Source organism: Cryptomeria japonica, chromosome 2 (assembly GCF_030272615.1).
Source record: "Cryptomeria japonica chromosome 2, Sugi_1.0, whole genome shotgun sequence".
Classification (NCBI taxonomy): Eukaryota; Viridiplantae; Streptophyta; class Pinopsida; order Cupressales; family Cupressaceae; genus Cryptomeria; species Cryptomeria japonica.
In genome coordinates, this window is record NC_081406.1 from 255810863 (window position 1) to 255833243 (window position 22381).

The 22381-nt window shown below is 41.4% G+C and overlaps 1 protein-coding gene across 3 annotated transcripts in view; it reads left to right on the forward strand.

Moving 5' to 3' along the window:
• The window catches only part of LOC131047116 (probable acylpyruvase FAHD1, mitochondrial), a 296277-nt gene that overhangs the window by 74462 nt on the left and 199434 nt on the right, over positions 1-22381 (forward strand). For all 3 annotated transcript variants that reach the window (XM_057980961.2, XM_057980959.1, XM_057980960.2), the window contains exon 4: positions 15727-15779. In XM_057980961.2, coding sequence (XP_057836944.1) covers positions 15727-15779 — 53 coding nt within the window. The remainder of the gene's footprint in view (positions 1-15726; positions 15780-22381) is intronic.

The window sequence follows — 22381 nt, forward strand, 5'->3', positions numbered from 1 at the left end:
CCATCGCCAGTGTTGCCACCGCCGGTGTTGCCACCTCACGGTGGTTCCACTGCCGGTGGTTCCACCGCCGGTGGTCCTGTTGGAACCCTAAATTTTGCAATTTTTAGAATTCCAGATTCCAAGACAAGGAACAAGAAAAATTCTAAATATGTACATATATATATTGAATAGGTACAAGTAATATGTTTTATATTTGTTGCACAATATGAAACCATAACATAAACACAATAATGGGCATAAAAAATGGATTGTGAAGCACCAAAGGGGGTATTTACATCATTTAAAGACCATTTATCTATTATATACCCATAAAATAGCCTTAAAACACCTCTAATATGCCTAAACAACTTGTAAAGTGACAATTAATTACATAAACTAAGGCAATTTCGGGATTTGGAATTATTTTTATTTTAAAGGGGGGTGTCTTTTCACCCAAAGGGGTATGGAAACCATTCAACCACATATATATGTGTGATGTAAAATGTAAAGAGAGAGAATAGAGATACAAGAGGTGGAGGCAATTTTGTACTTTTAAACTTTTTATCAAAAATAACCAGTTGCATTTTCTTTCTCATTTGTGTTGAGAGTTAACATATTTTCAAAAGGCAGTTGCTTGTGATATTATCTAAAGGAGATAAGGTTATTTGTGTTCTTCCAGTGATTTTTTTGTGTTTCATATTGTAGATTTGGATCAAAAAAGATTTACTTGTGAATTGTAATTGTTCCTTGTATTTCTTCCTTGGATGGTCTCTTAAAGTTAGGGTTAAATTCATTCAAGCGGTTTACAATATAGACATTGAAGTAGAGCTCATAAGAAACAGTAATTGACAGACTTGTCGACAAGGGGTGGGTTTAAAAACTGTCTCATAAGTTTACACAATAAGTCCTGAAGAAATATAAGACTCTATAGCCCAAATAAGAGGAAAGGCACTGATCATTTGTAAACAAACCCTTTAACCATACCAATCACCCTTTACTTTTAAGCATTAGGATTAGTAGAGTAGGTATAGTAGGTAATTTAGCCAAAGTGTAACATATATACTTTTGTAAGATACATAGATCAATACACACATCTGAAATCACTCTGTTTAAGAAACTTATACCATTCTGAGACTAGGAGATATCAGATTAAGACACCGCACGATGGTCCGACCGTGTCTTTCTTTTTTCTTTTTTCCTCTAGGATCGCCCTTTCTCAGTTTGCCTTGCCCGAGAGTCTCCCGCTTTGGTCCCGTGCCTCTCGAGTCGCCTGCCCGGCCTCTCAAGTCCCCTTCCATCCTATCGGGTTCCCCTCCGGACTCTAGGGTGTCCTTCCGGCCTCGCGGGTCTCGTGCATGCTTCTCATGGTAGGGTTTCAATTTGGACCCGTTGGTGGCAAGTCTATTTTCAATGACCATCCGAAGACCTGGAACCACAAATTCTACAGAGACCACGGTCTCCTTCCCGTACATAAGAAGAAGAAGAATAATAAAGATTTTTAAGGTTGTGGCCTTCCACACAGGGGTCCAATTGTTGCCGACACAAATGATCTTGGGATTATCTATGTCACCGAGGTTTGGGCCGTCTCCCTTCCAATATTCTCTGTATTCTGGCAGGTACACCTCCTCTGTTACTTGCTCTGGTTCCTTTACTTCGACCCTGTAACTCTGGAACATTTCGTAATCCTCCATCTGCCAGTGGAAGAGCTCGTTCAATGACCCTGTCTCATCCTCGGAGCACTCTCCTAGTTTGAGAATTCCTTTGTCGTTGGGCTCCCTGCAGCCCCATCCTTCATTCCTCAGGTCGCCTTCTCCTTCACCCTCCGATTCCGAAGATGATGCCAGTTCCTCACTAACCAACTGTGTCCCGAGGTCTATGATAAACTTCCTTCCTCCATTCTCCATAGACAAAGTGTTCTTCTTCCAGTTGTGGGTGGCCTTGGCTGCCACCAACCACCCTATCCCTAAGATCGCATCATACCCTTTTTTCTTTAGTGGGATTACCACGAAGTCTAGTATGAAGGGTTGCGTCCCGATGGTAACTTGCTGGCCCATCAGTGTCCCGATGGGCTTGATTCCATGTTGATCTGCTCCTAGCAGATTGAATGTAGATGGCCATAGCGTCGGCTTCCCCAGCTTCCGCCAGGTTTCTTCTGGAAGAACATTCACTCCTGATCCACCATCGACGATGGTATCGGTTAGAATGGTGCCAAGGATACCCATCTCCACAATGGCCGGGTTCCTTCCAGTGTTAACTGCCAATAGCATGGGGTCTATTGTAGACCCCCCAGGAACATCTGTGCGGTGGTTGGTATTGGTGCGTGGTTGGGAGAGATTATTTAGCAACACCGTTCATAATTGAGGCATCATCTGGAGGAGGTCGTGTACCTTCACAGGCGCCTCCAGTTTTAATTTTAAAATTTGATTTAGTATAGCATCCTCCGCCTCCGGTCGGCTGGAAGTACTCGCCGTACCCTTCGCCTTCGCCCTTTCTCGTATCTCTTTCTCAATTTCTTCCCGTGCTTCCCGTACCCTTCACTTCTCCATCTCCGGGTCTGGGCACATTGCGTGTCTGACTTGGGCGCGGGTTACGGCCAACACTTACTCTTATTTGGTTTCCTCGACATTGAGCAAGTTGACGTCGGACTTCGGGCAGGTGGCGTCTTCGTGGTCTCCCGGTTCGCACCATTTGCACAAATATTGTGTGGCCTCTCCCTTCGGGCAGTCTCGGGCGAAGTGCCCTCACTGGCTGCACGCTCTGCATTGTACCATCGGTCGACCTTTGAAGTCGTATTGGATCCGGCTCCTTGTATTGTTATTGTTGTTTCGTCCTCCCCACCGATTATCTCGGTAGCCTCTCGAGGTTGCATTGTTGTTCGCCTGAGAGCTATCGGTACCGCTCGATGTAGTTGGTTGTTCCTGCATAAGCAATACTTGTTGGCTTCGTGTTTTCATGTTGTAGGGGCATTCCTTGGTGCGATGCCCCATCAACTGGCATATATCACAATAGGCCTTCTTTGGGTAGGAGCCTTTTGTGTGACCGTCTGTCTTACATTTCGTGCACCAAAGCTCCACGTCGTCAGTCTTGCTCGGACCTCCCTTCATAACCTTTAGCTCTTTCATCATCCTCAGCATGTCCTTTTGCAGGGCTTGCACCTTTTTGCCGGACTTGCCATCGCTGCTGCTTCCCTCGGAAGAGTCATCATCCTCGGACGAGCTATCCTTCTTTTTCTTCTTGGATGTCTTGGTGTCGCTCTCGAGATCCATCGCTCTATTATATGCATCTTCGTACGAGGTTGGTGGAACAATTTTCATCTTCTTCCGGATGAAGTGTTTCAGCCCCTCCACGAACCATCTCTTTTTCAACCCATTTGCTGGTTGACTCTCCATTTTCCCCAACAGTTCCTTGAGCCACCGACTATAGGCTCGGACCGTCTCATTCTTGTTCTGCTTTGTGCCATAGATTTCAGCGACTATTTCATTGTCGTCTCTGAGGAGGCGGAATTCTATCCCGAACTCCTCCTTCAGGTCGGGCCATGTGCCGACTTTGGCCTTATCCATATCTGAGTACCAGTCGATGGCCACTCCCCTTAAGATTGCTAGAAATTGTGTTACCCATTCGTCCTGGTTGGTAACACCGTTCGTTGACCATATGGTTTCGCAAGTGTGGCAATGGCCGACAGGATCTTCCTTCCCGTTGCCGTTGAACTTCGGCAGCTTCTGCTTACTTGCCATCCCATTGCTGGGTCTCGCTCCTCTAGTGCCTTGTGTGCTTGTACGTGGTGATCCTCCGCCTCTGCCTCCTGCACCTGACGCTCCACTCGTGGGTCCTCCGGAGAAGGTTGTTGACCCCGAACCGAACAAATTGCCTCCCTTACGGTACCCTTGTGCTCTCTCAGCACTGTCAGCCGTACCATCACCTTCGGTCGTCTCCCTCCGGTTGTCCCCCGAAATGGACAAGTTCTTTAGTAGGTCTCTAGTAGCGTCGATCAGGTTTAGACTTCGCCTTGTTTCTTCCACCAACTCTTCGCGACTTCTTACCCTATGGTGGTATTCTGGCAAACTGTAGAGTTCTCCTTTGGCACCCTCCGTGACTCCTAGGTTCCCTTCGGGCAATCCTACGACAGTGTAGAGAGTGTAATTCTCTTCGTCTATCTCTGCCTCCGCAACCTCCGTGACACCTCCTGGGTTCCCTTCGAGCAACCCCTTGGTCGGTCGTCCCTCGGCAAGCTGCCTTAGCCTACGCCTTCGTTCTATTTGCTATCTTAGATTCAACGCTCTTTGTGCCACTTCCCATTCGTCACTTTGTATCTTTTAATTTTTGTTCTTATTTAGTATATTTGGCATAAATCACTTCCGTACATAGCAAGCATACAACATGTACACAAAAAAAACTTTTTATTTTTTTTATTTTTCCTTTTGGCCACAATTTATATCAACATTGTGCCGGGATTATTACAGGGTTCAATTTCCCCTTTGCCTCTTGCCATCACGCTTTGCGTCCCACGACAATTGTTCTGTTTCCGCGTCGTCGGCCTCTGGGTTAATCTCACCGACGGGTAGGCCCATCGTGTTCGTACGCCATCCGCTCCTTCCTTTCCGGAGTATGTCTAGGCAACGGCGCCAAATGTTTGCCACATACGGGTAAACGATTAAATGCAGAAAGTAAATGCACAAAACATAATTGAAAGATATTAAATAACCAGTTTTTGTATTAATTCAACAGTCCATGTACAATAAGTGCTTTACAACATCACATCAGACACGACTATCATGATGATACTAAGAAGGAATGGTATTCAATATATAATACTCGAAGGGGTGCGACCAACTGCCCTTCGGGACGACTAACTAACCGACGACCGTAACTCATTATTACCGACGATAACATAAACATAATATGAGAACATAACATAATGATTATTCCCGGCAACAGACGTGACGAAATTAGATGCCAGTGTAATAGTGGGAACTAGCAAATCAGGTTGTCTCTTATAATTTGTGAATTTTATTAGATAACGTTTAAACATCGCTTTCAGTTTAGATTTGAGAATATTTATTCTCTAAAAATTCGATCAGCATTATTTATGTAAATTTTGCAATTGAGAAAAGAAAAAAATGGAATATTTGGAAAAACACAAAATTGTGGAAATTGTATAATGGTGTATTTCATAAAATTCTATCTTTTCTTCATTTCTCAAATCCTTCTTACTTCTTCCTATTATGTCCCCATTTTCGCGAGCATTAGAGTTCGAGGGGTTAGCCTATTATTTTGACCCTCGTAGGCTAGTATGGTGGATTAGAGGGTCCAGTTTGGGATTTTTGGGAGCTCTTCAGGTGGCCGATGTAAGTGTTTATCTCACTAGATCTTTCATTTGTTTTGAGGCATTGATATTCAGAGATTCCTTGTTCCGTTTTGAGGGACTTACTATTTATAATAAGTCAGTGGATGTTAGAGAGGGACCCTTACTATTTTTTAGTAAGGCATCCAAATTGATAGTGGGAGCAGTGGGCTAGTCAGTGATGAAGTCAGAATCATTAAATAATGGTTATTAATGGAGTTATGACATTTAATTATTATTAAAGTGTTACTTTAATAATAATTAATTATTTTAAGGGAATATTATATTGGCTTCATGTGACTATAATTAAAGGGGATTTAATATCATAAAGTCAAATTATAAAGTGAGAGCATTTAATGACTTTATTTGAATTTATTATAAAAGGACATTTAATGATTATAAAGTCAAATTATAAAGTGCATATGAGGAATAATATAATCTACTAATTGCAAGGGAGATATAAGTGATCATTAATATATATACTTTATATTATTTTGTTTTGCACCAAATGAAGGGATCAACCCTTTTGAAAAGTTATTATAAAATTTTATTGAAACCCTAAAGTGGATTTCAAAAGGGAATTAAAGTCATTTAAGAGTTGAGAGGATATAAAAGTTTTCAGAAAAAGAAAATCAAATTCATTATTGATGATCATTTGTCTTTGCTTATGGGTGTTGTGCATTGAGACCTAGGGTTTCAGTCAACTTCAGCATTCGAGAACGAAATCTCTTCAGTGTTTATGCAATCTTGAGGCTGTGAAAGACCAGCTGAATCATTGCTTGACTGTGGGCTTCATACAAAGGTCCAGTTGGTGCTTCATTGGATAAGATTTACATTTCTTTCAGAATCTTCAAGGGGTGTTTAGAGAACATCTTTTGCAGATATAAATACATTGAAAGAAGATATTGTTGAAGATCTTAATTATTGTTGCTATGACTTTATATCAGAAGTTCATGCTAGAACAGGAGTGGCTGCATGAGAGGCACGATTTGGCCTCAAAGAGACTTCATTCTTTGCACAAGGATCTGCCACATCTTCATCAATCATAAGAACTTCTTTACATCAGGTTCTTTCATGTTTTTCTAGTGTAGTTGGCATCATTTTTACAGTTGTATTAGTTGCTGTTCTTAAGCAGCTGTAGGTGTGCATTTATATCAGTTTGGTACTTGCATTAAATACATCATTGTAAGCCAAGAGTCTTGGCCTTTTGCTTGTCATTTCAGTTTTTTAAGCAATGTCATTGCATGCTAATATCATTGTAGTCACAAGGAGTTTGAATGTCAAGAATTGTCTCTCTCATATTTAGTTTGCATGCCAACTGTTTGTATTAATATCTAGCTACTATAGGTGCATATTTACATTGTGTGGGTCATCTATATGCATTCAAAAAGACAAAAACGAATTGCATTTGCATTATGGTTCTTTGCCTAGACATCTTAGTAACCATTTGAAAGCATTTAAATCACATTTGACATCATTTCAAGCAATCATTATCAGACTGAAACATAGAAACAGCAAGTAAAGAGGTTGTATGCAAAGTGTTTGGCGATATTCCTTGAGCCTCTAATCAGCATTTTGAGGTCAGAGTTGGCAAGGGATATTACACTTCCCCTGTTTCTATTTCTAGTTCTTCATTCTGTAATGTCCCTGGCCGTACGGTATAGCTGGTAAGGCAAGGAACTACGATGGATAGGCCATACGGTAGGAAGGAGAGCCACTGCTTGACCATACAATTTAGCTGGTAAGGCAAAGGAACCACAATGGGTATGCCGTACGGTAGGAGAGGAGGGAGTGTTCGTACGGTGTAAGTGTTGTACGAAGGAGTGAGGGAGGGGCCGTACGGTGTAAGGGTCGTATGGTGATGTCAAACATGTCGTACGGTGGAACACAAGAGGGTCGTACGGTGGTGGGGGAGGTGTATGGTGTGGTCAAAGGAGGCCGTACGGTGGCGAGGGAGATGTACGGTGTGGTTAAAGGAGGCCGTATGGTGGTGAGGGAGTTGTACGGTGGGACCAAAGAAGGCCGTACGGTGGTGACAAGGGGTGGACGATGGGAACAAGAAGGCCGTGCGGTGGTGACGAGAGGAGGGGTGGTAGTACGGTGTGTGATTGTAAAGATGCAGAGGTACGGTGAGCTTCAGCTGTTGTGTGGTGATCTTCTGGAGTAATGGAGTCTGGATATTAGGAGTCCTCCTTATGCATGTAAACCAGATTAACAGAGATGCAATTGGAGAAAGTAAACAATGATAAAAATTCAAGATTTGCCAGATCCGAAACGAGTACAATGACAGAATAGGGTGAGAGGTGAACCCCACCGAAATTGCAAAATACCAAATAGGGAGGGTCTTTCACCTCCGAAATGGCGGATAACGGAACTCCAACAGGAATTCGCACAATAGAGAAAAGATACCAAAAATTCGCATACTTACAACAATGAATAACATGACCATATATATGGGCTCCGGGAAACTTCCCGAAGGGTTACAAACGGGCCGACACGACCAACCAAAACTTGCCTAATCTAATTAAATAAAAGGGCCCGAAAGATTGGTTATTAAATTTGGGGCCTTACAACAAAGTAATTAGATTTAATTATATCGAGGATATCACAGTCCTTCCAGGCCAAACATTGCTTGCCCTCAAGCAATTGCAGACTTGGATGCTCCAGAATTTTCTCGCCTTCCCAGGTGGCATCCTCGATGGGTAGATTCTTCCAACGTATAAGGAACTCTTTGACTGTGCGTGTTCTCAACCTCTTTTCTCTGACATCGATGATCTCCGCTGACTCCAAAATTAGTTTCCCTTCTTCGTTGATGGGTGGCAGATCCCTGGACACTGTGACGCGTTGCCCGACGACCTTCTTCAGACATGACACGTGAAAAACATTGTGAATCCGACTCCCCTCAGGAAGCTCTAACTCGTAGGCAACTTCACCCACTCTCCGAACCACCCTATAGGGTCCATAGAAACGCGGCTTCAGCTTCTGCTTACCACTTGTCTTCATGGAGGATTGTCTGTGCTGTTGAAGTCGGAGGTAAACCAAATCACCAACCTCAAAATTCTGCTCAATCCTGTGTCGGTCAGCATACATCTTTTGCTGGTTCTGAGCCCTCTGTAGGTTGTCTTTGAGAGATGTCAAGATGTCTAAACTCTCCTGAAGCCAATCTTTGGCCATCGGTGCACGACTGTCTCCCAATGCCAGGTCAACAAACGAAGAAGGTTCATAACTGTACAATGCTTTGAAAGGTGGCATGCCTATCGACATGTGATAAGTGGTGTTGTAACAGTGTTCACGCAAATGTAACCAGCGAACCCATGCCTTCTGTTGCGCTGAGACATAGTTCCTGAGATAACCCTCCAGCCATTTGTTCACAATCTCGATCTGTCTGTCTGTTTGCGGATGGTAGCTCGTGTTGGGCGACAACTCGGTTCTTGCCAACCGAAATAACTCCATCCAGAAGGTACTCAAAAAACGGCTATCCCTGTCACTGACTATGTTTCGCAGTAAACCATGTAGGCGGAACACCTCACAGAAGAACAACTCGGCTACTTGAACTGCTTGATATCCTGTGGGGATGGCAAAAAAATGTGCATACTTGGTCAATCGGTCAACTATGACAAAAATGCAATCCTTTCCTTGCATTCTGGGGAGTCTAGTAATGAAATCCATCGAGATGCTATCCCATTTCTGTTCGGGAATTGGCAGTGGTTGTAGCAGTCCAACCGGTAGGTTATGCTCAGATTTGTTCTGTTGACAGGTGGAGCATTCCCTCACATACTGCAGGACGTCGTTCTTAAGCCCCTTCTAGGAAAACCTTTCACGGATCTGTCTGTAGGTTTTCAAGTATCCCGAGTGTCCAGCCAAGGGAGAGTCGTGCAATTCCTTCAGAACCTTTTCCTTCATCTTGGATTCGGGTACCAGATAAATTTTGTCCTTGTAATAAATGATGTCGTCAACCACCTTGTATCGGTCATCCTGCACTTGACCATCCATTAGTTCGCAGGCAAAAGTGTTCTTGGAGTATTCAACCAACAGGTATTCCTTCCAATCTGCTGAAATCTTAGATAAAGAACATATGGCAGGCCTTCTTGACAGGGCATCAACAACCACGTTATTCTTTCCCTTCACATATTCAATGTCGAAATCAAATGCCTGGACTTTGCTCACCCATTTTTGTTGTCATTCATTCAGATCCCTCTGCTCCAAGAAGTATCGCAAGCTGTTGTGGTCTGTTCTCACAACAAACTTTGCTCCGACGAGGTACTGCTAAAACTTCGTCAGTGCGTGTATGATGGCGAGCATCTCCTTGTCGTAGATGGAATATAATCGCTCAACTCTCGAGAGCTTCCGGCTCTCGAATGCAATGGGGTGATGGTCTTGCATCAACACCGCTCCAATGTCTTCCCCCGAGGCATCGCACTCCAGGATGAAAGGGCAAGTGAAGTCTAGTAGTGCCAGAACTAGACTCGTACTCATAACTTCTTTTAATTTGTTGAAGGTCTGTTGCGCTTGCGCATTCCAATGGAAGGATCCTTTCTTTGTCAGATTTGTAAGTGGTGCCCCAAGCTGTGAAAATCCTCTCACAAACCTTCTATAATAATCGCACAAACCAAAAAATCTGCGCAGCTCTGAGAGAGTCTTAGGTGGAGGCCAATCTAAAATGGCCTGAATCTTCTCTTGGTGAACTTGTACCCCCTGGGTGTTGATGACGTGACCCAAGTACAGGACCTCGGTCATTCCAAATTCACATTTGGACCTTTTGGCATACAGTGATTGTGATTCCATAATCCCCAATACTTCATCCAAATGCCCCACATGTTCCTTCCAGGTCTTGCTGTAAATGACTATGTCATCAAAGAATACCAACAGGAACTTACGCAGTTGCTTGTTAAAGATGTGGTTCATGCAGGATTGAAAAGTGGCCAGAGCATTAGTTAATCCAAACGACATGACCAAGAACTCATAGTGTCCGTAATGGCAACGAAAGGCCGTCTTTTCCACATCTTGCTCCCTCATACGGATCTGATGGTAGCCAGAGCGGAGATCAATCTTGGAGAAATAGATGGCGCCATGTAGTTCATCCAATAGCTCATCGATCTTGGGAATGGGGTACCTATTCTTGATAGTCTTCTTGTTTAGTGCACGATAGTCGACACACATTCTGAGAGTCCCGTCCTTCTTCTTTACCAGTACCACCGAGGACGCAAAGGGGCTAGAACTGGGCCGGATCCATCCTTTATTGAGGAGTTCCTGGATCGTTTTCTCTATCTTATCTTTGAACTTCTTTGGGTGGCGATAGGGTGTGGTGATAAGGGGTTTGGCTCCCTCCTCCAAATCGATGGTGTGGTCAAACCCTCGGTGTGGGGGTATACCAGGTGGAATATCAGCGAAGACCAAACTATGCCCATCCAGAATCGACTGAAGTTCCTCATCCTGGTAGTAAGTCGGTTGCCCTTTCGCAGGTTTTGTTGAGATCAAGCAATGTGTTGCCCAAACTACTTCATCATGTCTAAAGATAGCTTCCATTCTTTTGGCAGAAACCTCCCTTGGGCCGCCATTCGACATTCCCCTGAGAACCACCCTCCTACCATCCACCTCAAATGAGAACTCCATCCTTTTGAAGCTCTGTGTGTATTGGTCGAGGGTCTCCATCCATTGAATACCCAATATGACATCCGTGTCATCCAGATCCACAACAAAGAAATCATCGGTCACTGTGTAATTTCCTATGGTGATGCTCATTTGCGGAACTAGGTGAGTGCATGATAGGAGATTGCCTCCTGCCACCTTGACAAGCCCCTTCGGTTGACAAGGGATGAGTTTATGAAGTTGAGCGAGGCTCCACTGTCGAGCATAACAAGAACTTGTTGCTCTTGTATTGTACCACGTACTCTAAATACACTGCACCTTGGGGTACCCGCCAGTGTGGCAATGACGCCCCCCCTCCGAACCAATGTGGAGATTCTCTCCGCCAAGATGGTTTCTTCGGCCGATTCTTCCCTTGGGGTTTCTTCATGCTCCTCTTCTCCATCGGACATCACTTCAATATAGTGAATCTTTCCTTATCCCAAACACCGGTGTCCTGGTTCCCATGGTTCTTTGCAGGTGAAATACAACTTCTTCCTTCCAAGTTCCTGTCTTGTGGTTTCATCGAGCGATGACCCCTTCTGATAGGGTTTATTATCCCTCTCCCTCGGAACGAAAGGTGGTTTAGTATGCGCAAAACTTCTGGAAGAGGAAGATGTTGCCATGTTACGGGCCTTTTTTATTGCTTCCGTGAGCGTGCTGGGGTTGAACCCTTTCACCCAACCTTTCAGTGGTTCCATCAATCCGTCCATGAACAAGACCACCAATCTCTGCTCTGAGATGTCAGTCACCGACACGGATAGTCTTTGGAATTCTGTGATGTAACTGTCCACAGATCCCGATTGCTTTAGTTGCGCCAACTCTTTGAAATTGAGTTTTGGATCCTTCCCGTCAAATCGATCTATGAGCTTCTCTGTAAATTCGACATAGGAAGTTATCTGGTCATGGCCAAGAGTGACCATTCCATGGTGCCACCATTCATGCGCGACCCCTTCCAGGTAGAGTGCAACAAACTTGATAGCTTCATCTTTAGGCATCGGGTTGAGTTGGAAGTAAGTATCAACTTTTTGAACCCAGGCACGTGCCGAGGTCGCTCTGGCCCCATCAAAGGATGACAGGTTGATCTTGCCAACCTTCCACTTGATGTCATTGTTATAGTGTCCATAATGGCCCCGACTTCTGCCGCTCGAGTATTTCATCCGGAGCTCCACATAATCCTTGAAGGATATGCCCCCTTCGAGATTTGCATCCCTCCAATCTTGACTCAACTGTGCTTGCATCTCCTGAAAGGTGGGTTCTGGCTCCCCTCGTGGTGCTTCTGATTTTTGAGGAAAATTCGGCATTAGCGACCGTGAATGTGAGCGTTGGACGTTTGACCTTCCCGTGACCGAATCATCGCTGTGTCCATTCTGTTCTCCATTCATTTTTCCCAAGGCCAAATGTTGTAAGGTTTCCTCCATGATTTGTTGTCGTTGCTCTCCTTTGGTTAGGGTGTCGTTGAGCTGAGCTTGGCTTTTGGTTAGCTCCCTTATTAGTACCATGACTTCTCTTGTAGGCTCCTGTAGTTCGCCCATTTGATCGGCTGAAAGTACCTCCTTCTGGTGTACACTTGCATCTGCTACACGACAGGCTGGCAAGATCACAAGCTCTGATGCCACTGCAATGTTCCCTGGCCGTATGGTATAGTTGGTAAGGCAAGGAACTACGATGGATAGGTCGTACGGTAGGAAGGAGAGCCATTGCCTGACCGTACAATTTAGCTGGTGAGGCAAAGGAACCACGATGGGTATGCCATACGGTAGGAGAGGAGGGAGTGTTCGTACGGTGTAAGTGCCATACGGGGGAGTGAGGGAAGGGCCGTATTGTGATGTCAAACAGGCCATACAATGGAGCACAAGAGGGTCGTACGGTGTGGGGGAGGTGTACGGTGTGGCCAAAGGAAGCCGTATGGTGGCGAAGGAGATGTATGGTGTGGCCAAAGGAGGCCGTACGGTGGTGAGGGAGTTGTACGGTGGGACCAAAGAAGGTCGTACGGTGGTGACAAGGGGTGTACGGTGGGGACAAGAAGGCCGTGCGGTGGTGAGGAGAGAAGGCGTGGTAGTACGGTGTGTGACTGTAAAGATGCAGAGGTACAGTGAGCTTCAGCGGTTGTGTGGTGATCTTCCGGAGTAATGGAGTCTGAATATTAGGAGTCCTCCTTATGCATGTAAACCAGATTAACAGAGATGCAATTGGAGAAAGTAAACAACGATAAAAATTCAAGATTTGCCAGATCCGGAACGAGTACAATGACAGAATAGGGTGAGAGGTGAACCCCACCGAAACTGCAAAATACCAAATAGGGAGGGTCTTTCACCTCCGAAATGGCGGATAACGGAACTCCAACAGGAATTCGAACAATAGAGAAAAGATACCAAAAATTCGCATACCTACAACAATGACTAACACGGCCATATATATGGGCTCCGGGAAACTTCCCGAAGGGTTACAAACCGGCCGACACGACCAACCAAAACTTGCCTAATCTAATTAAAAAAAGGGCCTGAAAGATTTGTTATTAAATTTGGGGCCTTACAACAAAGTAATTAGATTTAATTATATTGGGGATATCACACATTCTAACTTTGCAAATTTGTCTATTCTCTCTGATAAAATTTAGTCTCTTTCATTGGTTGCATTAAATTGTTAGCACTAACCCTATAGGTTGGCAAGATTCAAACTTTGATATCACTCTTTTCTAATATTTTTATAAACTTAGAATTTTTTTTATGTTCTTTTCTATGCAATAATAGGACATAAAAAATAGTGAATAGCAATGCAAATGAATATTTAATACTGAAACATTTTGGCATTTTAAATTCAATAATTTGGCACTTATAAAATAGTTATATGAACAACGATATTTAACTAATGTGAACAACAATATTCAATCAAACCCTTATGTAGTCTATATTCAATTAATAGAGATTAATATGGGTAACAACAAAATGCGAAACTCACAAGTATATTGCCAAGGTACAGTAGAAATAAACAACACTATAAATAAGATGATTGATGTGACTGAGATCAGCAACCAATTCATACAACAAAACTCATATGTTGATACAAACTGGTGTTACAAATGTTAAATCATGATGACAAGGTGTTGTAGTGACTATACAGAATAGTACTATAGCAGGGGTATTGTAATGGTGGTATGAAATAGTAATGTAGCAGTACAATAGCAACTAAAAATCGGAAAAAAAATGCTACAATCTTCTCTGCACAATTGCAATTGCTAGGTGAAACTGCTTCAAGGTTTTTGTACTTAGGAGAAATAAATGAACACAAGTGCTCAAGCTATCAATTAAAGAGGGGGTTTTGCTTTCATAAATTGGATGCTTTCCTTTGAGCAATTCTTTTCATTTTGGAAACTCTATCTTGCCCCCCTTTAATTTGAATTCTCTTCTCCTTGCAAAATTTCCTTTAAAGACTGTCCACTTAAACACTTTAAATAAATATTAAATAGGGCCTTATTGTGTCCATTTAGATACCCACTTTATATTAATATTATTTAAGTCGTTTGTTTATAATGTTTTAAAATAAAGTTACTAGGACTAAACTTAAAATATTATTATCAAATTATTTCTCCAACTTCATCCCTTAGCTTACGCGAAATAAAAAAGTAAGATACAGGTCTCCCAATTATTTTAATCAATAAAATGGGACATGACAGGGTCTACTTTGCATTAATTTCTGCTTCCATTGGAGATATTCTCCAAAGTTAATATTTTAATTTAGACAGAAAACTTGACTGTCACACAATAGATATTGATTGGGAACAAACCATCTCAACTACAAAGGTGTTGAAGGCTGTAAATGTTTACTGTTCTTTTAACAAGTCAAAGAAATTATTGAATGTGCATGCATGGACTGAACTACACATTCTAACTGCATTCGCTGGGTTGTTATGTCAATGATCCAATGGGATAATCAAGATAGCAAATTTTTAATACGAAATTATGTGCATATCAAGTAATTACAAGGAATTTGAAATTTGTAGTTAATGACAAGTGAATGTTTTGAAACCTGTAGTTAAAGATTTTTAGAAGTCTGGTAACAGAAGATAGTTTCTTATTGGTTGGATGGGTTTAACAAGCTCAAAGCATAATTTTTGGGTGGCAAAAACCAATGCTTTAAATTATTTAAAAATAGATTGCCCATAGAATCTTTATTTTAGGGGTTAAATCCTTATGGGTAGTTGCTCGTGTTCATGATTCATATAGTTATAGAAATGGGCCAGGATGCTTGATGGCTAGATGCAGTCACTGCAGAGACACAATGATTATGCATGTGATGGCGAAAAGACATTTAGATTGGGAAAGAATAGTTTATGCCAGGTTGAGGGAGATTGGTTTGATCAGGAAATGACAATTAAAATTATTTTCAAATGGTAGATGGATAAAATCCATATATTCTTATTAGAAGAACAAGAAACAAGAACAATTTTGGTTGAGGTTACAATTGAAAAACTTATTAAAGATATTTAACACTACTAAATGTGAAATACATTGGTTTCTATGAGAAATGTAAATTATCCAAACACATGTACTAGTCACACCATAGGAACATGTAAATTCTAATTCAGATGGGATGTTGAAATTGACAGTGATGTATAAATATTTATAAGCTGTTGTTTTAGCTAAAACCCACATTCAGCTCAAAAAAATGCATTCTTGAATGCTGTTTCTCGTTGATGTGATAAGGTTCTCATTCATATTGAGTTGTTTTTTACTATTTTGGATCATATCTGTAAAGGTTTCTATGTTTCAACTTTTCAGGTTATGCACTTGCCTTGGATATGACTGCAAGGGAGATTCAGAATCCTGCCAAGGTCTTTCTTCTCAGTTTATTTCTGACCTTTTAAAATAATTTGTAACTCGAAAGAACTATTTTCAGTTTTAGGGTTGACATGTTGAAATTGGTAAACATTTTTATTGAACGACATAGCTATCAATATTTTGATGTTTCCTAAAGAATGTTTAAGCTTTGGACATAACTTAGTAAAACTAGAGTTAGTTTATAGGTCAAATGTTTTGTTCTTTGCTAAGTTATGGATATGATTCAGGTTTTGAATGAATATTGACATAAGAGAAGTCTATGTGTATAAGTTAAAAATCTAAAAAAGTCACTTAAACTCTTCAACTCCCGATTATCCACCTCCTTTTTAATTTATTTCTATCTTCTCTTTGTTGGAATAATTCTATTAACTCATTTGCATATTTACTTGACTGATTTATAGCTAAACAAGTAGATTTCATAGCAACTGTAATGGATGGACTCATCAAGTCCTCCTTTTTGAGATGAGATTATTATCAATTCCTGCAGTGATGTGGGAATTTCTCTGCAAAAGATGATGGAGACAACCACTGGGTTTGCATCAGCTGGGTGCTTTTGTGGCTTGTAAGGCAAATAATTGTTTTTCTTTGTGATTGAGGCTAGCATAAACATTGAGCAATGTACTTTCTATTTATGCTTGTAGAGATTGGGAATTTGGATCCTTTGGGGCTTGAGCAATTGATAGAAACCCTTTCCAAGTATGATGGCTCATATAACCTTAGCTTGCTTACATTGACAAAGTCATTGGCACCGTTGAAAGATCTAGGCTCAATGACTTGGAAATACTGCAAGGCCTGTATTTGATATTTTGTAACTTGTGATGATTCTTATGAATCCCTTTATCTATCTGAGTAAAGTAAAATGCAATCAAAAAGGCTGGAAAGATGTGGCAATTGATGTTGGATATGAAATGCCTTGAATTGGGCAAGAGTTTTCTGCAGATGTCATCAATTTTGCTGTGAAGCTTTGACAAACACTGCACAAGTGAAGAAGCTATGTTTTGCTACTTCTATTGGTGGGATGTATTTGGAACTAAAAGAACAACATAATCTTGTAAGGGCGCTATGCCAAACTTTGAAAGAAGAATAACCTATAGAAACATGAGCAGCTTGGTTGCAGTGATATTGAATGACATGTAGATAGTTGTCCTATTGCTTACTGTGCTGATGAGAAACATGGAGAGTATGGACTAAGGTGAGATTACAACCTTTGTTTGGCCAGCAGTCTCTGGACAAAATGAAATGGAGAAGCACAACTAACAATCCATAAACTTCCACAATGATAACCAAAAGTGACTCAAGAACTGTAAGATATGGTCTGAAATGATAGTTGAGGCAACTGAAAATTTCTCCACTTCTTTTGAACAATCATAATCTCATAAGGATGCTGTAACAAACTTTGAAAGGAGAATGGCCTATAGAAACATGAGCAGATTGGTTCTATTGATGTTGAATTACATGTGGTTAGTCATCCTATTGCGTACTGTGCTGATGAGTAACATGGAGAGCATGGACTAAGGTCAGGTTACTGTTAATGCATTAGTAGCTTCTGCAAGATAAGACTTTCCTAACCCTTTAATCTTCTCTATTCTGTTTTGGTTTACTCATCTATGCTATTAGATTATCTGATTTATGCTTTCCGAACTGAATATGTTTATCAGATTGTAACATTGATCATGATTATGATATTGACATTGTATAAATATGGATTAGATCGACGACTTGCTTAACATAGTTAAGCGTCGATCTAAATGCTATCGGGCTAGTAACCCGATAGCATATTAATGTTGATTCATTTATGAATCGGCATTAATATGCTATCGGGGTATTAACCCGATAGCATATGTAATGCTATTTGTTATCGGGATAAACATTTATTCCTGCCATTAACAAAGCATCATAACTAACACCGTTTCAACCGAGTGTTAAGTATTAATGTTAGTTACCAAACATAACCGAAATCGGGATGTGCACCGATCAATAGGTGCCTTGATCGGTCATGTCTAAAAGACATGACCGGTCAAGACATCTATTGACTGGTCTTCTAAAACATATAAAGCCCGACATGAATCATTTGGAGAAGACATAGAAAAATATTAATGATCTCTCTCCTTCTGCCTGCAACAAAATAATCAGATTATTAGACAATATAATCATATAAAATTCTCACATATATAATATGTTCTTTTATTGCAATTGAATAAACTTTACAGTTACAACCTTTGCTTGGCTATTAGTCTGTGGTAAAAATGAAATGGAGAAGCACAACTAACAATCCATAAGCTTCCACAGTGATCATCAAAAATGGCTCAAGAACTGCAAGACATGGTCTGAAATGATAGTTGAGGCAACTCAAAAGTTCTCCAAATATGATTGTACAACAATCTGCAACTTGTATATCATCAATTCTTTTGGTACGCAACATAAATATTGTGACTTTTGAAAACTAATAGATAACCACAAAGATGCTGTCACAATGTTTCTTTGTGTTGGGAAGAGATCATTAAAGAAGCCCATAGAAATGAATTCCCATAGCTGATAAGGTACCAATAATGGTTGATATAATCCAACCTTGGAGACATTTTGTATAGGGATTAGAGATGGTCATGCCACAATGATCTAGTGTTAACTTAGCAATATTTTTTGACAGATCTAATATATCTCCATGTGGGTTTGGATGCCACTGTTGAGAGGTATCTCTTCCATCAAATTCAGCCATGACCATGTTGAAGTCCCCATGAGACATGTTGAATGCATTAAAAATGTAATATATTTAATGTTGAATCAGGTAAAACTACCATATGAAATCCTTGGCAATTTACCATTCATCTTGTTTGACAATGCTATTTAGTAATTAATCATTTAAATAATTAATTAATATTTAATGTGCATGCTACTTTGAGAAGTAACTAATTAGAATTTAATATCATTTATTAATTCAGCTCATAGGGAAGAATTGGTTAATTTCAATTTGGTTACGAATTGTCTTTTGCTGCTTCTTATGTTTCTAACTATGTTACTTGGTTCGGCTCTTTTTCCTAACTGAGTTTGCTGTGTCCAATTTGGGTCTGGATAAGGGGCCAGTGTAGCCTTAGGTTTGCTTAGGGTTTGCTGGCTTGAATGAATATGTTATTGTATGGTTTACGACAGAAAATATTAGCATTTGCAGCAGTTGTCACGGGTTTTCTAGGTGGTTGTGTTGTCAAGGGTTTTCAAGATTGTTGGGCTGTAGGAGTTTCAACATATGTGTATCATTTGAATACCATCACAATATTAATTGAAAAACATTGACATTTGAGTGGAGTAAGAATAGTGAGGTGATTATAATGACTATAGTGAGGCCTTTGCAAATCTTGTTGTAGTGTATTTTCTTTTGAATCGAGGCAGGCATAGGCACAAGCACACAAGAAATTCCAACTCTCCTTGGCGAGTGTTGTCATATTATGACATCCTTGGTCCATCAGTGAGAACCGATCAAAGATATGCTCCATGGACTAGCGCTGCCCCCAGTTGATCAAGGACAAAACCAATGGAATTGTGAAATGTTAGGTATTGTCTTGTCAGGAGGTAGAAGTTCTCAAGCTTTTCCTTTCTTGAACCCGAAATCCCGAAATTCCCAGTTCTCAAGCCCTTTTCCTTGCTTGAACTCGGAATCCCGAAATTCCCAATTCTCAAGCCTTATTCCTTCCCGGAATCCCGAAATCCCAACATTTCCAGTTCCCAAGCCCTTTTCCTTCCTTGAACCTAGAATCTTGGAATCCCAAAATTCCCAGTTCTCAAGCCCTTTTCCTTCCTTGAACCCGAAATCTCGGAATCTCGACATTCCTAGTTCTCAAGCCCTTTCCCTTCCTTGAACTCGAAATCTCAAAATCCAAAAATTCCCAGTTCTCAAGCCCTTTTCCTTCCTTGATCTTGGAATCCCCGAATCCTGAAATTCCCTGTTCTCAAGCCTTTTCCTTCCTTGAACCCGGAATCTCAGAATCTCGAAATTCCCAGTTCTCTTTTTCTTCCTTGGACTCGGAATCTTGGAATCTTGAAATTCCCAGTTCTGAAGCCCTTTTCCTTCCTTGAACTTGGAATCCTGGAATCTTGAAATTCCTAGTTCTCAAGTCCTTTTCCTTCCTGGAACCTAGAATTCCGATGTTCCCGTTTCCTCTCCCCTTGCAGCAAGGCTGGACGTTCGACCTCCAGTGACATCTACACTTCCAGATGGCGTGATCAACACTCAAGGCTCTCAATGCAGTGTTAACTTGTTTCTGGGTGTTCTCCCCTTTTGACATTCAGCAAATTCTAACCTCTATACATGCGTTTGGGGTCATTCATGTAATTGAAGTTTGTGATCTCCTAGGTATTTCGATTGGTTCTTTGTGTCAAATTTGGGTGGGGAGAGAAACATCTCTTATCTTGGTGCATCACCGAAAAGTCCCCCTTAGTTTTTCAATTTCCAAACACAATAATTTCATCCATTAGCATTAGTAAGATGAAATACTGAGAGCAAGACATGTTGGTGGTTAGATCAGCCACTTCCACTTTTCAGCGGGACAATGAAATACTGAAGATTAAGCAACTACTTGGTGGTATAACCAGCCAATAACAAAGCCAATAAGACTAAGATTAAGCAATGACAATCACTCTACCACTTTTCAGCGGGAGGACTAGGAAAAATGAAACCATCACTGCACCACTTTTCAGCGGGAGGACTAGGAAAAATGAAACCATCACTGCACCACTTTTCAGCGGGAGGACTAGAAATAGCAAAACTATCACTCAACCACTTATTCAACGGGAGGACAAGAGTACAATATAAAATAAAGATAGGCGGCAAAGCCAACGTCTTCCATTTATGCAGTGGGCAATACAAGATTGAAGAAAGTATAATGTAGTATGAAATGGACTGTTTCAGTCCTACTGAATACAGCCTTACAGTGAACTCTGCAAGATACTATCAGTTCATTAAAGCTCCAATTTCTAATAGAAGGTACTCCAAGAAGCTACAAACAAGAAAACTAGGAATTACAAACCGAAATGAACACTTAACCAAATCTGATATAGCGAATCAGCATTACCAAAAATCAGACCAGCAGCACTATGAAGTCCATATCTCCTTCAAAACACCTCTAAATGGCTCCAAATCAGTGGCGAATGAGAGCTAGGAAGGGGATGCCCAAGTTCCAGCCCACAAACTAAGAAGACAAACAGCCTTAAAACTTTAATGCACGCTTCCAATGTCACTTCAGCAAGGTACGGTCTGCCTGGAGAGGGGCGATCTGCCTTAAAAATCAAGGTCTTCACTATAAATCATGACACTCAACAAGAAAGGATGCCTAGCACAGAGGAATCCAATGAGCCATTACCCAGAATGATCAGACAATCAGGTAGAGAGATATGAATGAAAAACTGCTACAGCCATGACTTATTCCAGTAACATGAAAAAACACTCCGACACTCAAAAAATTGAAAATGCAACAATAAATTCCATCTCAATATAGCTCAATCTATCCCTCTGAATGAGAAATAGTTTCTCCAATCAACTAGGTGCTATCTCTCAAGCACGAAACTGGCACAAGCTAGGAAGCTCTCAACTTCGAAGCACAAGTCTGGCACAAATTCAGCAGCACTTCGTTACAAAATATTCATGGATACCAAAATAAGAGCCCAACACTCTCAAGTCCTTTCCCTTCCTTGAACCCGGAATCCTGGAATCACGAAATTCTTAGTTCTCAAGCCCATTTCCTTCCATGAACTCAGAATCCTGAAATTCCCAGTTCTCAAGCCCTTTTCCTTCCTTGAACCTTGAATCTCGGAATCCTGAAATTCCTAGTTTTTAAGCCCTTTTCCTTCCTTGAACCTTGAATTTCAGAATCCCGAAATTCCCAGTTCTCAAGGCTTTTCCTTGAACATAGAATCCTAGAATCTCGAAATTCCTAGTTCTCAAGCCCTTTTCGTTCCTTGAACCTAGAATCTCGGAATCTCGAAATTCCCGGTTCTCAAGCCCTTTTCCTTCTTTAAACCCAGAATCTCAGAATCTCGAAATTCCTAGTTCTCAAGCCCTTTTCATTCCTTGAATCCGGAATCTTGGAATTTCGGGGTTCCCATTTCCTCTCCCCTTGCAGTAGGGCTGGATATCTGACCTCTAGTGACATCTACACTTCCAGATGGCCTGATCGACACTCAAGGCTTTTAATGCTCCACCAACTCCTGCGACTTGTCTACTTTTTTTTGTGGAGCTGCAGGGGCGCATTTAATGATTTTTGTAGGATTGCAATCAAGTGATGTCCAAGGCCATTCTTATTTATGGTTACTTGATGGCCTTCATGTCAGGTCTGCCTGCACTAACTTTGGAATGTGAGACAATCCACCTTCTAGAAGTACTTTTCTTCTTGGGATTGCCTTATCTTATTAGGGTATGGCCAGATTGCTTGCATGCAGACCATGTTAGGTTTGTGCACCTCCTTGTCCTCCCTGACTGACTTTTCTCTGTGCACACCAGGGTCAAGGCTTCCTCTCCTTGACCATTGGTCTCTCCTCCGCGACTAGATTGCAATATATAGGCTATTAGGCATCATTGTAAAGGGTTATCTCCCTGCTAGCTTGAGCT